Source organism: Aethalodelphis obliquidens, unplaced genomic scaffold (assembly GCF_003676395.1).
Source record: "Aethalodelphis obliquidens isolate GAN/ISIS:26980383/991018 unplaced genomic scaffold, ASM367639v1 scaffold5, whole genome shotgun sequence".
Classification (NCBI taxonomy): domain Eukaryota; kingdom Metazoa; phylum Chordata; class Mammalia; order Artiodactyla; family Delphinidae; genus Aethalodelphis; species Aethalodelphis obliquidens.
This window is the reverse complement of record NW_020837949.1, coordinates 40,511,459-40,527,099: the sequence shown is the minus strand read 5'-3', so window position 1 is coordinate 40,527,099 and position 15,641 is coordinate 40,511,459. Positions and strand designations below refer to the sequence as shown.

The window sequence follows — 15,641 nt, the reverse complement described above, 5'->3', positions numbered from 1 at the left end:
TCATCAGGACACACTCCATTATGAACCATCTTCGGAGACAGACTATCAGAATAAGTGGATCTGCTGCTACAAGAGTTACCTTTTCTTGTTATGAACCCCAAAGGACTCCAAAACATGATTAGGCAATGTGGGAAATGGAACAGGTTTTTTTTTTTTTCCCCCTAAGTTACATCCTCTTCTTTCCCTGCAAATGGATTCAGTAGTTACCAAATGCACTCATATTAGGAAAACATATGTAATCCCTATATGGTGTCTCTGTGAATGAGATATGACCTCTAGGGTAATCCAGGTAGTAACCATGGGCTGGAATTGGGTGTTGAAATCCTCAGCTTGGGGCTAATGAGGTCAAGGTCATGGGTTCACTGGCTTTGCTTTGATAAATATTCCCCTAATTCTATCTAAAAGCCCTGTAAAGAAATAAAAGGAGGAAGATTAAAGGAGGGAGAATAAATGAGTGTGTGAAGAGCAATTCAAATTCTAACACTTTTTCCTGAAGAGAATCCCAAGTCCAGGCCCAATGAGGCCAGTGCCATGTGCAGAGGACAGACAGCACCACTAGACTAGTGAGACTCCTTCCCGGACCTGGGGTCTGCCCTGCCGAGCTGCCATCTGGTGTTCATCTAGAACAGAGGCTGGCAAACTTTTTCTGTAAAAGGCCAGATGGTAAATGTTCCAGACTTTGTGGGTCATACACTCCGTTGCAGCTACTGAGCTCTGCCATGGTAGAGTGAGAGCAGATGACAGCATGCGGACAAAGGAGCGTGGCTGTGTTCCAATAAAGCTCTATTTACAAAAACGGATAGTGGGTCATTTTGGCCTAAGAGCTATAGTTTGCCAATCCCTGATCTACAAGGGCTCTGGGGAGACTCTGGGCTGAGTCACAGTGTCTATTTCATAGAAATTGATCTGTTTCTGTCTTACTACAGGGTCCCCAAGGTCATTCCTTGCACCTCTTCTGGTCTTTATATTTCAGACTCATGACTTTAAACACCAACTTTCTGCTGACTACATCCAAATTTATTATTCTGACCTAGACCTCTCGGCCAAACTCCAAACTCATCAATCCAGCTATTTGGATATCTCGCATATGCCTCAAACTTGACAGGTCCAGAACTAAACTCTTGATCCCCTTGTCCAAGCCTGCTCCACTCACTCTGTCCTTTGGTTGTTCAGGCCCCAAATCTGAGTTCATCCTTCTCTTATACCCTTCATCTAATTGATCAGTAAATACCTTTGCTTCTTATCTTCAAAATCTATATAATCTACGGTAGAGACTCTAATCACTTCTCATCACCTCTTGCTTGGATTATTGAAATAACTTCCTCCCTGACCTCTCTGCTTCCAAACTTGCCTCCCTGGAGTCTATTCTCCATACAACAGCAAGAGAGATCATTAAAAACCCAAGTCACAGCACACCAGTCCCCTGCGCCAGTGGTTCCTCAACAAGGTCCCACAAATTCAGGCTCCTGGCTACCTTTCTGGCCTCGCCTCCTATTGCTTGCTCTGCTCCAACCACACTTGCCTCCTTGTTACTAACTGAGTGCCCAGACCTACTCTGACCTCAGGGCCTTTGCACTGGTGATCCTCTCTGCTGGAAATCGTTTCTCCCACATACACACATAGCCTGCTCTCTTAGTCCTTTACACATCTTTACTCAAATGTCACCGTGCCAACTAGAGAGATCTACTCTTGCCACTTTATTTAAAATCACAAACTCTCCATTTCCCTTATTCTGCTTTTTATTTCCTGTATCCTCTTTTGAAAAAAAAATTATTTTATTGATGTACAGTTGATTTACAATGTTGTGTTAATTTCTGCTGTTCATTAAAGTGATTCCATTGTATATATTCTTTTTCATATTCTTTTCCATTATGGTTTATTATGGGATATTGAATATAGTTCCCTGTGCTATACAATAGGACCTTGTTGTTCAGCCATTCTATATGTCATGGTTTGCACCTACTGAAAATATGGAACACTTCACGCATCCTTGCACAGGGGCCATTCTAATCTTCTCTGTATTATTCCTTTTTTAGTATATATGCTGCTGAAGCGAGCACTCCTGTATCCTCTTTTAACATGCTACAATCTTATTTACCATGTTTATCACCTATTTCTCCCCATTTAAATATAATCACTACAAGGGTGATAATTGTATCTGTTCTCTTCACTGCTGAATTATCAACACACAGAACAGTACCTGGCAAGTGGCAGGCACTTGATAAGTGTTTGTCAAGTGCACTGAACACTGGCTTTAGCTACGAGAGCCGTGAGCAAAGCTGGTGGCCAATCTTTAGCAAGGATGCAGGTTTGCAGGATAGGCACTAGCCTTATTTCTGGCTCTATTTGCTTTTACTGTTTCTTTCTCATCTACTTTTACTGCACATTCTGAGATAAGATGAGGTATAAACAAATATATTCACAGTGTCAGTTTTACCATTTACATATTGACACTGTGACACCTGTTAAATTCTGGTTATCAGCTCGTAATAGGGTGACCATTTCTCTGAGTGGATGTTATGTGCGGGGCATGTGCTAAGGGCTTTTCATGCACTATTTCATTGAGTCCTCCTAACAATCCAACGATGTGGACACTTTTATCATCTTCACTTTTAGACGTAAGAAAAACAGGTTTAGAATGGGTGACAGAACTTGACTAAAGGGCCACATTTGCAAATAATGGCCTTGGAATCTGGTCCTAGGTCTGTTAGCTCCTGGGTCTGGATTTTCCACATTTTGCTTCTCTGCTTCCCTGGTGTTTGTCCCTGCAGCTCCCCTTCCTCCAACATCATCGTAAATGACCTATTTTGGGACTATTCAAACTTTTTATATCCATGAACTCGGATTAATTGTGTGGATGGACTTATCCTTCCCATAAAGTCACACTAAGTAGCAAATAACAAATACCTCCTTCTGAAATAATTAGTCAAGAGCTAAGAAATAAGAGTTTCTTCAACCCACGGAATACACAGTCTCCCAAAATATTTGGTCACTTGCAGTTTGCATTTTCCTTCTCAGGAAATATAAACATTTTATAAAAACAAGACACACGCCCAAGGGATCTTCATGGCGCTGAGATTTGCCTCCGTGCTGCGTGCAGCAGCCAGGTGACGGGGAAAGGGCAGCCAGCGGGGCTCCGTGCCAGCAGGCAAGCCCCAGCCAAGCCACTGCCCCGTCTGCAAAATGAAAAGCTTGAACGGGATGACCTTAAAGATGCTCTTCAGTTCTAAAATTTGAATATCCTCACCCCCAAGCTTGTGTTAGATGTGTTTCCTGTGTGCTCTGGTGACAACCCCCCCGCCTGTGCTTCCTCCCACCTGGCCCTGAGCACAGTCCCTGATAATCCCTCCAGACCCCAGCTTTGAAGTCTGGCACAGGGACAGCCAAGTGTCTGGTTCTCTGCCTGTCCCAGCACCTCAGGCTGGGCCTGGCAGGTAGGAGTCACTCAATACACATTTGTTAAATGAATGACTGAAGACTATCGTACATGGTCTATGCCTTTTCTTTCTTGACTTGGGCTTATCCTATAAGCCACTGTGACAGCATTTGGACTTCATCTAACCCCACGGTGAGCTCCTGTTTAGCAGATCATTCTAACGGACAGAGCATTGCTGGAGGAGAAGCTGGAGGCTGGTACCCTCCTGCCTGTTTTAAGGGCTCTGGGATAACGACCAGGCTGGTTCATGGCCTCCCCCGTGAAATGCTGTAGCTCTGACAAGTCTTTGTGACTTTACTGCAACTATACCCAGAGCTCCGGTGGACCGTGGTGCTTTTCAGCCCCGTGGCCGAGTGATGATGCCGAAGTTACGTATAACAGGAGATTTCCTTAATATTTCCATTGCTTCTCTCTAAATAATAAGCGTAAAGTAAGAGTTTCTTATAATAAAGGGAAAAGAGACTTCAGAATGTCACAGGCAGAGCCTTGGGAAGTAAAGTTATGAAGCCAAAGCAGGAGCAAAGTTTTCATACTTGACAAGCAGTTAACAGTCTTACTTGGAACAAAGTCACGGTCAAACGTTAATTTAGAATCACTTGGCCTTAACTGAAGTGGTCCCTCAAGTCTCCCTTTAGGTTTTAAGAACTGTTGTCAAAAGCACAATAAAATCTCCTTGTGTTCACACATCTGCTGAAACAGACATTATTATAGCCAACATTTTAGTATTGTAGGCCCTGGGATGGGGCAAGGCGCCACTGTCCCTCCTTGCAAGACAGAAACTGCATCAGGTATCACCTCACATTGGTCAGAATGGCCATCATCAAAAAATCTACAAATAATAAGTGCTGGAAAGGGTGTGGAGAAAAGGGAACCCTCCTACACTGTTAGTGGAAATGTAAATTGGTGCAGCCACTACGGAGAACTGCATGGAGGTTCCCTAAAAAATAGAGCTACCATGTAATCCTGCAATCCCACTCTTGGGCATATATCCAGAGAAAACCATAATTTGAAAAGATGCGTGCACCCCAGTGTTCACTGCAGCACTGTTTACAACAGCCAGGACACGGCTAAATGCCTTCAATGGAGGAGTGGATAAAGAAGATGTGGTATATACATACCATGGAATACTACTCAGCCGTAAACAAAATGAAATAATACCATTTGCAGCAACATGGATGGACCTAGAGGTTATCATGCTAAGTGAAGCTAGCCAAACAGAGAAAGACAAATATCTTATGAAATCACTTATACGTGGAATCTAAAAAAAAAGAATGACATAAATGAACTTATGTACAAAATAGAAATAGACCCACAGACATAGAAAACAAACTTGTGGTTACCAAGGGGGAAGGGGAGGGATAAATTAGGAGTTTGGGATTAACATATAAACACTGCTATGTATGAAACAGATAACCAGCAAGGACCTACTGTATAGCACAGGGCACTATTCTCAATATTCTGTAGTAACCTATAAGGGAAAAGAATCTGAAAAATTATCTATCCACCTATCTGAAACTGAATCACTTTGCTGTACACGTGAAACTAACACAACATTGTAAATCAACTAAACTTCAGTAAAAAGATTAAAAAAAAGAAAGAAACACTATCTCGGAAGAGTCATTTATTCGAAGTTCTTTCTGCTTGGTATATGGGGCTGTTAACTTCTAGTTGAGGACCAAAGCAAAACCCCAGCTCTGCCTCTCATGAGAGCTGCCCGCTGCCCAGTGTGGGTATAGTTTAATGCAGATGCGAGCCGAAGACCCTGAGGAAGCATTGCCCCTCCCCTGCTGCCTAACTTCATCCCCACTAAAGCCTGCAGTTCTGCTCTGCAGCTTCTAATGGCGCTTCTTAAGGCTTGAAAATAAACACAAAGTAGACACTAGAGCTTGGCTATGGTTTTTTCTGTGTACTTTTTAAAACTTCATCTTAGTCTTGCACTTGGCAAAGGAGCTCTGGTAGGGTAGATGAAGAATTAGCTAAGGGATCAGTGGGCTGGAGTTCAAGTCCTGGTTCGTCCACTTGTTAACAAGGTCCTCCCTTCTCTAGACTATATCCTGGTCCTCGAATGGGAATAAGGTTGGCCTACCTCACACAGGTGTGAGGAAATGAAATAGCATGAGGAGGTGCTTTGCAAATTGCCAATCATTAAACACATCAAATATATGAAAGCAAGAAACAGAAAGGGGGAAGAAAGAAAAAGAATTACAGGGAAAGGTTTAAGATGAACTTCATGACACCTATGATGTAAGATGGCTTCATCGAAAGCTCAGAAGAAGCTGTGTCCAGCCTTCCGAGGGAACAATAAGAAGAAATGTCAAACACTTTCCTTACCCCCAAGCCTGTTTCCTATTCCCTTCCTTATAAATGATAAAGGTAACAGCGCTGACCTAGCTCTTAGAAAAGAACAAGGGAAGATAAAGAGGCCAATACTAACAAAGATAAAGCAAACAAAATAGTCTAAAACAGTGTTCATGTTCAAGGTTCAGAACATCTTAAAGATGGAGATTCATGAAACTACACAACCGTTGCAAGTACATCTGATACAAAGTCCTATAAAAAGGGGTCCCCCCCCCAGGGGGCTTCCCCGGTGGCACAGTGGTTGAGAGTCCGCCTGCCGATCCAGGGGACACAGGTTCGTGCCCCGGTCCGGGAAGCTCCCACATGCCACGGAGCGGCCGGGCCCGTGAGCCATGGCCACTAAGTCTGTGTGTCCGGAGCCTGTGCTCTGCAACGGGAGAGGCCACAGCAGTGAGAGGCCCGTGTACCATAAAAAAAAAAAAAAAAAAGGGGTCCCCTGATTCTCCACCTTAGGCCTGTGGGTTGATAGTCACAATAGCCATATGAGACGTTCTGACTCAAAGCAGAGCCAACGGGGCAGGGAGAAAGTGGGTCTCTCTCTTCCTCTCAAGCTGGCTCTCCCTCCCTCCTACTCATGATACGTCAATGTTCATATTACTTTAATTACTGGTAGGTCTCAGTCTGGCTGGGGCAGAACATCTTGCCACTCAAGGGTACCTACACAGAATATAGCTTCATGGGCAAAACAAAGTTGTCCCAAGTATTACAGAAGGTTTCAAACTTTTCAGCTGCAAATTCTTGGTGGACTCGTCAGTAACTGGGTCACTTCTTGGTTTAGATCCTTCTGCCAGCACCTGTCCCCATCTCCTCCTAGCCCACCCCTGCCCAGCTTTTCTCAAGGAGTTGCTGAGACTTCAGGAACTGAGTAGAGCTCTTTTGTTGGCCTTCCATAAAGAGCTCACAATACAGCCCAGCTGCGTGATAAGCTTTCACTCTAGAAATGGTGCGTCAGAGCCTTTGAGAGGTAGGGGTCAGGGGTAACTTACAAAATCGGGCGAGACTGGAAGTCTTCCTGGTTCATCCTCTCAGACTGGCGGATTTTCAGGATCTCGGTGTAGCTCAGGTTCTGCAGTTTGCTCTTGAACTGGTCCAGGGAGCTAGGCTTGGTTGTAAGAGCTCTCATAACCTGCTCCTTCACCACCTGCATTACCTGTGAGATTAAAGGAAGACCATAATTTTCCTGGGGGTTGAACTTACCCATTCAGAAAAGTCTTCCGCAGATAACGGTTCCCTACCCACTGATCCCTTTAGTTTGCACTCTCAGCCCTAACTTCAAGAGTGCTTTTCCAAAGAGTCAGCTACCATGATGTGCAGCTTCTGTCTTCTCCTGTACCACTGGAACCGCAAGGAAGGAGGTGGATTGACTTAACTATGAAATGGGGGGGGGACTGCGGGAGACTTGGGGTGGGAGGATATATGCATATTCATTTGCTTGATATATTATGTGACTGTAAACAACGCAAATTCAAGAGCGAAAGAAGTCCAAGCAACAGTTAGAAGTCTGCATAATCATTATTTTTTTCCAGGAGAAAATCGCTGAGACACAATTAACTGTGCAAGTTTAGCTGGCACCGGTTCAAGTGAATGTGAAATAATACCCACACCCACCCCCTCCTGGATTGCTTTCCCCATGTAGTTAAGGCCTGAGTGTTCATACAAACGATGTATTTGGAAATGTGCATGTGGTATTGCCTCTTTGAGCCAGGCACTAAAAAAAGAGGTCTACTGAATTAGAATAGATATATCCCATTGGAAACCTCAAGAAAGAAGAATATGGTAATTTTCTGCTTTAGAACAGGTCCAGCCCACAAGGAGGCAATTAACCATTGCCTCTATTAATGTGGATTTATCTTCATCAGAATATCTAGAGCAGGAAAAGACCAGAAAACACACCGAGGCATCCAAGAGACTGTAATCTTGCTGCTTCTTTTTTTAATCTTACATTACAGATGAGAACAACAATTGTTACCCTTGATAATGTACCTACTATGTGCCAGATACTAAGGAAGGTGCTTTATATATATTCCTCCTCTTAATCTACTCAAATCCACGAGGTAGATATTATCACCTTTTACATTTCCATATGAAGAAACTGAAGCTTCGAAACCTTAAGTTAACTAGTTCAAAATCCTACAGCTGATTGGTAGGTGAGTGAGCTGAGATTGGAACTTAGGACTGTAAACACTGTATTATACTGCACCCCATACCACAATTTTTGGGTTGTTTGCAACTTACAAATAAGAAAAAATCACAAATGCACCTCAATTATGTGCTAGGTTCTGTGCCAGGCACTTTGCTGTTCATCACCTCATTTAATCCTCTTTCCGATACAGTAGCGTAGGTGTTTTTAAACACTATTTTAAAGATAAGAAAAATGGACCCAGTACTCTGTGGGAAAAGGATCTGAAAAAGAATAGGTATATGACTATGCATAACTATATCACTTTGCTGTATGCCTGAAACCAACACAACACTGTAAATCAACTATACTCCAATATAAGATACAAATTTTTTAAAAAAGGTTAAGAAAATGGAGACTGAGAAGGATTGAGAACTTGTCCAAGGTCACAGATACCTAGTTGAATTCTAAGATACCCGTATGGTGTTCAGAGCATACACTGGGTGTTGAACAGCCCTGGGGTACCTCTCCTGTCACTATAAATGTGATCTCAGTATGCTCCTATGGCTTCTAATCAGTTGTTCATTCAACAATTCACGCATGGTGGATACTTCAGTAATTGTTCACTGACTAGTCCCACCAAAATGCCACTTTAATGAAATGTTATTGTAATAGAAGTAACAGTTTTACAGCACGGAAAAGACTGAGGCAATTCAGAACTTTCAAACCTGCCTGATGGTCAGGTGATGGGAAAAATCTCACTACCTTGGGACATATTAGACAGCTGAAATATCCTCCAAACATGGACAGCTCCTTGCACTTGCTGAGCTCTGTTTAATGGTGCTGCCCCCTCTCTGATGGTGCAGGTTGCTCTCTCCAAGTGTATGTCTCTCCTATAGCTGTCCTATCGTGTGAGGACCTGTCCAGTGATCTGCTGGGGTCTAGAGACATCAGGAGGCTGAACAAGAAAGTCAGTCCTCCTTGGTAGCAAAACCCAATATGCCTTCAAAAAAACCTGAGCATCAGGGGAACCCACAAGCCCATGAGTCCCCTCAGCTCAGGGATGCCCGATATCCTCACTCTTTAGTCATCTGCGTACGCATTGCTTGCAGTGTCCTCGTGTAACCAGGAATCCCATGTCAACCGCATTTTCCTTTAGTCAACTGAACATGGCTGAACCAAGGGTAAGATAAGCCACTGGTGGCTGTGAGACAAACAGGTCTATCTATTTGCAAGTGATATCAACCCTCATTTTTCCTTATATGCTTCTGACCTTTAGGAATCCATGTCCACAGTAAGAATACCCTCTACTAGGTAACCTATTTGCATTTTCATAGGGGCTATCTGGGAAGCAATACTTTATCACAAGAAATAAATCTAATGGCAGGAGTCTCGGGAAACTGCAGACGAAACAGTGAAGGATAACAGATCTGTATCATCCACTTATGGATCTGTTTTATCCAGTAGGCACCACTATTCTCAGAGGACCTGCGTGCCATGCTTGCCCTGCGAAGAAGAGGTTGCTGGTGATAACAGTGATATAAAAGGCATGAAGGCAACTGTCTTCCAGACCACTGACTCATGGGAGTTTCTAGGGCCATGGCTGGGCTGCTCTCTTCAGTATAACTCAACTGGTTATTAGTTTACTATAAATCAGACTGTATCGATAGAAGCTATTAACAAAAATTTGCTCGAGAAGCATTATTTGTGACGTCAGTACAGCAAATGTTGCTGAGTGCTTACCATGTGTCTATGCTGGGTGGACAGTATAAGGGACATTAAGGCCCTTGCCTTAATGTGAACGAAGGGTCTAATAAGAGAGCCAGGATGGACAAAGATATGACAGCAGGAGTGTGGACGAGACAGAGCAGGTGGACTGATGAACACTGCTGGCAGGGGGGGGGAAGGTATTTCAGAGAAGACATCACATGGATTTTGCAGAAAGAATGGCTGTTCAGCGGTATGGAAATAGGTAAAAAATATGGAAATGACCACATCTTAGCCACTTGGAACCTGGGCTGTATCTGAATTGGAACCAGTTACATAAACATTGTTTCATGCCCCCAGCATAACGGCAGAGAGGAAAATTTCCAGTTGACCTTCCACCTGATCTGCTTCTTTAGTTACTCAGGCAAAATGCTAAATTTGGAATGCTTCACAGATTTTGAGATTGTTATCATCTCATATCATGCAGTATAAATGGTGGCTAAATTTGGTCCAGGCTGAATTATAACACTTTGCAGTTTCATGTGAGGGGCACCACAGGAGCTGCCCCTTTCCTCATTTAGAGAAACTCTGAGTTGAGCCGAGGAGGTAACTGTCATCTCCTAATGTTATTTGACCTTCTGGTGGGAGGTAAGACACGTAAGAGACAAAGATATAGCCATTTGAATGCCAAAAATGAAGAAGCGATTTTAAAATAGAATCAGGTTAATGCTGAGAGAGTTTTAGAGCTATCTCCACTTCCCTTGTTTTATAGATAAGAAGACAGAAGAAGCCCAGAGGGCCCGGTGATTCCCCTTCTTCATGTGTTTCTTAAGGGGTGTCAGAGATGACAGTCACCAGACTACATGTGACTAGACACAATGATCATGCTAGTAAGTGGGCATGTGACATGAACTGACCAATCAGCATCCTTCCCCAGACTTTCCTGACTTGACTTGAGCCATAGCTGAAGCATGTTCTTTTCCCCTCAAACTGAGACCTGTAAGACTGTCCCTTAATATTCGGGAAAGTGGAAGATAATGAGACCAATGCCAGTAGAATCAGATGGAAGAAAGTGTGTGTGTGTGTGTGTGTGTGTGTGTGTGTGAAAGAATGTGTTAATGGTGACGCCATATTCAACCACAAAGTCAGTTCGACCCTGACATTTGCTGGTTTGGTTACATAAGCCTTTTTCTTTTCTTAAAATGGTTTGAATGGGATTCTTGTCACTTTCAACCAAAGATCTCAACAAATACATGCAATGAAGTATGCAGGAGTACCAGCTTATGGGGCTGAGGTTGTCCAGATTGGAGAAAAAATAGAAGGAAGCTGGATAGAAACAACAAAGCTGCTTTGATAAGAAATAACTTAAAAAATCATATTCATTTATATGCTCATGGTTGTACCTTTGCATGGAAATGATGATAATCCCCTATGTAAGTATGGGAAACTTTGTAGCTCCTACTTATATCTTATACTTAAAATCCAGTTGGAGTTCCATTTCTCTAGCTTAAGACTTCGATCCCTGCTAGATGTAGGCATCCACAGGTGGAACAATCCTTTAAATCCCCAGCAATCATTTACACTTCAATTTGAAGAAAATACAGCCCATTTCCTAAGAGTAGGTTGATAGGGGAGACGAGGTCTAGAGGGCCCTGGCCCTAGGGAAAGGGATGCAAGTGGTAGGTATACAGCATAATACAGAAGCCAAAGACTGGTTTTACCTACTTCACAGTTTTGCTTGGCACTGGCCATTGACCATTGTTCTATGGTCACTCCGTGTGCCAAGCACAGTGACCCCCACGGTAGATGTCATAGGGACATGGCAGATGTCGTAGGGACAAAATAGTCAGACAGGTCAATTAGTCTTCTATTCCTTTGCAAAGTAGCTTCTACCAGGATTAGAACTGATGGCGTAAACTCTCTGTTAATGCTCTATGCGTGTGATTTAAATCAAGACTCTCAACAACCACCATCCTTAAGCTCTGTCCTCTTTGGAAATTATCTGACCTTTAATCACTGTTTGAAAAACCCACAGATGGCGCTGCAGAGGTATCAGCAAATCCATGAACTTAAAACGTCTTCATTACAACCTGTGCTTTGCTTAATTACAACATGTGCTTTGCTACAGTGTGTTTTCAAAGAAAATATACTCTTAGAATCTGAATTTGGTATTGACATTACTTAATCAAGGCCCGAACCTTGCCTGTGGTCTGAGCTATGTGTTTCTGGAGTTTTCCCAGCACATGTTTGCTGTAATAACGTCACACGTTAAATACAAAAGAAGTTGGGGGGGCGGTCTCACAAGACACTTGTACTTCAAATGGAGAAAACCTTTTGGCTCCTCAGGGCGGATTAAAGGGTGTAAGTGCTGGGGATCCCTGAACAGAAGCGAGCATGCTGTTGGTCTAACTGTACGCTCTGGTTTCATCGTTGTTAACTGAAATGTGCTCCGGATCCTCTGAGCCCCCACATGCTTGTGGTCTCGTCACCTTTGACCCTGCCTTTAGAGCCACACCTTTATCCAGCATCGTTCATCCATTTATTCAACAACTGTTTTTGAGCACCTACAATGTACAAGGCCCTGTGAGTGAGCGCTTGTGCTGAATGAACTCCCGGTCTGGGAGAGTGAAAGACATGCACATACTTGCCTCCCCCAAGAGAGTAAGTGACGTCACAGTGGAGCAGGGGCAAGGTGTTTATCCCCCAAATACTTACGGAGCCCCTCTCGAGGGCCAGCGGGCTGAGGGTACGGCACGGGGACTTTGGCTGGGGCTTAAGAAGAAGCAAGATGTGGACACAAAGAGGTGCAGGGAAGGAGCCAGTCTTGGTGGGGGAAACAGCATGAAGCTTGGCTCGGAAGGAGGAGACTACAGCTCTGGGTGGGGAAGAGTGGCTGGTGGTTTCGTTTAGTTGGACGAATGAGGTGGGGCTGCAAGGTAAGGCTGGGCAGATGGTGGATGGCTTTGCTGGTTAAGATGAAAACCGTGGATTGTTTCTTCTGTTACTAATGATAAATCACCAGAGGATCGGGGGAGGTATGATGGGATTCAATAATAGAAAGTAGGCTGGGACACATGCGAAGGAATCTTTATTCCTGGTCCAGCTGGGGAAAGGAGGGATATCAGCAAAGTCTACATGGTTGAGACAAAATTGTTGCTGGGACTTGAAGGATGAACGGGAGTTATGAGGTGAAGGAAGAGGAAAGGGGAATCCAGGCAGAGGGACCGGCAAGAACGAAGGCAGAAGGTAGGCAGCGCATGACTCAGGTTTTAAAGAAAATATGCTTTTGGAGCCCACGTTGGTAGTTTTCAGCAAACAGTTGGGTGCTGGGTTCAGGATAGTTTCACAGCCTTTAGAGCTCAGCGCACACAATTTTGAAGCCAGGCTGCAGACTTCCTCAAGACACTCAATCCCTCCCAGACTCATTTGCATCATCTCTAAACTGGGAGAACGAATCATTTGGGATTCATCAGGTTATTGTTAATGAGATGAAGCCTAACACCCTTTAAGGTACATTGTAGATATTTAGCAAACGTGAGTTCCCCTTCTCAAGCCTTAGTTTGCTCATGTAAAGTGGAAGCACTGACGCAGTAGCACGCATACTACTGTGCATGCTACTATGTAAGCACAGTACAGAGTTCACAGGGCTGTTGAAAAATCTGTTCAAGGTATTACATGCAAAGTACCTGATACATTAAATGGAACATACTAGAATCACAACAAATGTGAGTTCTCTTACCTTCTGATAATGAAATTATGTCAGAGGTTTCTCCTATAAAAATATTCCCAGACCACATCTGTATCACCTGGGAAATTGCTAGAAATTCAACTTCTCGGCCCACCCCAGACCCACTGAATGAGAAACTCTAGGAGTGGGCCTAGGAGTCAGTGTTTCAACAGCTGCTCCGGGTGATTCGGATACACCCTCAAGTGTGAGAACGTCTGATCTCAGCAGACCTCCAGCACCACTTCTGAGCCTTCAGTATGGCCTCTGTAGCAATTCTTGTCATATCACTGTAAAGCAGTTAAGTTACTGATTGGTGTACCTTTCACCCCATCTAGACTGTAAATCCCTGGAGAGGAGGCACCGTTTCTTATTTGTATTGTGGCCCACGGGACTTAGCCAGTATCTTCCAGACTGTAATGATGCATATGTTCAACATCAAAGATTCTCAGGCTCCTACCCTTCATCTGTAGAATTAAACAAATGCATCCTTAACAGAACTGTAAGACTGTTAACAGGGTTTTCAAAGAATACTTCTATACAGCCTAAAGAATAACATCTGTGGCTCTGAGATGGTGTTGTAGGGTTCCAGAGGGCATTCTGGGCTTCCTTCCAGAGCTGAGCTGGAAGGGGCTGATCTGAAGCTGACCGGAGGGTTTCTGAAGAAGCCACAGCAGTACACCACCAAAGGAGGGTCAGCGCTCACAAAAAAAGTGCAATTTCCCCAATCCATGGTGCCCATTAAATGGATTTATCTTCATAATGGAGAGAAAAGGCTGTCTTGGAGAAGACAGATGCCAACGCAGTCCAGCTTTAAAATGACTCATGGGGGACAGTTCTCATCGCTGGGCTTTAGGACTGGATCAGTTTTATTCCCAAGAATGTTCTTTTTTTTTTTTTTTTTTTTTTTTTTTTTGCGGTACGCGGACCTCTCACTGTTGTGGCCTCTCCCGCTGTGGAGCACAGGCTCCGGACGCACAGGCTCAGAGGCCATGGCTCACGGGCCCAGCCGTTCCGCGGCATGTGGGATCTTCCCGGACCGGGGCACGAACATCGGCAGGCGGACTCTCAACCACTGCGCCACCAGGGAAGCCCAAGAGTTGGTTTTTTAAACAGTGTTCTCAACTCTCCCCCTGAATGGTTTCAGGGACTGGAAGATGCTTTGGCCCACCTTTGCACCCTCCTGCCATACCTCCCACTGGGGTTTGACCAGTGCAGTCCCCTGCTGACGGGTCTGGCTCTCCGGGGCCCCTTGGGGTCGGCTTAATGCAACTGAACAGAAAGTGTTCTGAAATCACAGAGGGTCAGCTCAGCTGGTGTGCAACCTCCAGCCCATCCTCGATTTCATCATATGTCCTCAATTACACCAGATGAATTTGAAATAGTTTGTTCATTAATAAAGGCAAAAGAGTGCCTCTGCACTTCACAGAGGATGTGATCTAATCCTGGCATGCAGTAATCATAAGAATCAGCAAGCTATTTAACTTTTCCTTGTCTCTGTTGCTCCAGTGGGTCTTAACAGCCCTCTGAGGTCTGAGCTCCTGTGGGCATCCCTCTGAGGGGTTGATGATGACCTAATTCTGGGCCAAAGGCCAGCGCTGTGTGTGACGTGGACAGTGAGGTCACCGTGACTGTTCCTCCCTAAGATGGTATTTCCGAACCCAGCAAATACTAGGCTTGTTATGCATCACGTTAAAAGCCAAGATTTGTACCCAAGAGCTGAGAATAAGAACAGTTCGCTGTAGACTGGGACTGTCCATTGGTTTCACTTCTCCCAAGTTAGAGTCTGGAATGCAAACTGCTTATAGCCAAGGCCTGTTCTCGGGACGCTTCGTATCTGTACTGTGCCCGTAATGCAACTCTGGGTTACATTATGTCTTTGGTGAGTGATGAAAAACTAGGTAGCAATGATCAAACTAATGGAACTACCTGGGCTTAGGAACCTGAATGTTCATGAAAGTTGGGAACTCTGCTCTGAGGATTATAGTTTTCAGGAGTGGTGTGATGTTCACTCACCTCTTGAATATCTGTCCCTTCCTCTACTTCATGTCATTCTCACTGACTCGTCCCTGGACCCCTGCCCCATTACCTGTCCAGGTTTACCCAACAACCTCTGACTTCAACTTTACCCCTTCCAGCCCCTCCTCACAGAGGCCAGATTATTTCCCAAATGCAAATCTGATCACATCGTTTGCTTGGTTCAGCATTGCCTGCAGGTGAAGACCAGCTCCTCTAGTGTGACCACACGGGCCCTCGTGGTTACCTTCCACTCCCACCCCCCCAACCGATGCCTCCTA

The 15,641-nt window shown here is 44.4% G+C and overlaps 1 protein-coding gene and 1 pseudogene across 1 annotated transcript in view; both read right to left on the bottom strand.

Annotated features, from left to right (window-relative positions):
- The window catches only part of ELMO1 (engulfment and cell motility 1), a 551,203-nt gene that overhangs the window by 37,295 nt on the left and 498,267 nt on the right, over positions 1-15,641 (bottom strand). Inside the window, exon 17 of the mRNA XM_027102174.1 lies at positions 6,781-6,944. Within this exon, the coding sequence (XP_026957975.1) occupies positions 6,781-6,944 (164 nt within the window). The remainder of the gene's footprint in view (positions 1-6,780; positions 6,945-15,641) is intronic.
- On the bottom strand, positions 1,965-2,060 carry LOC113618641 (uncharacterized; annotated as a pseudogene).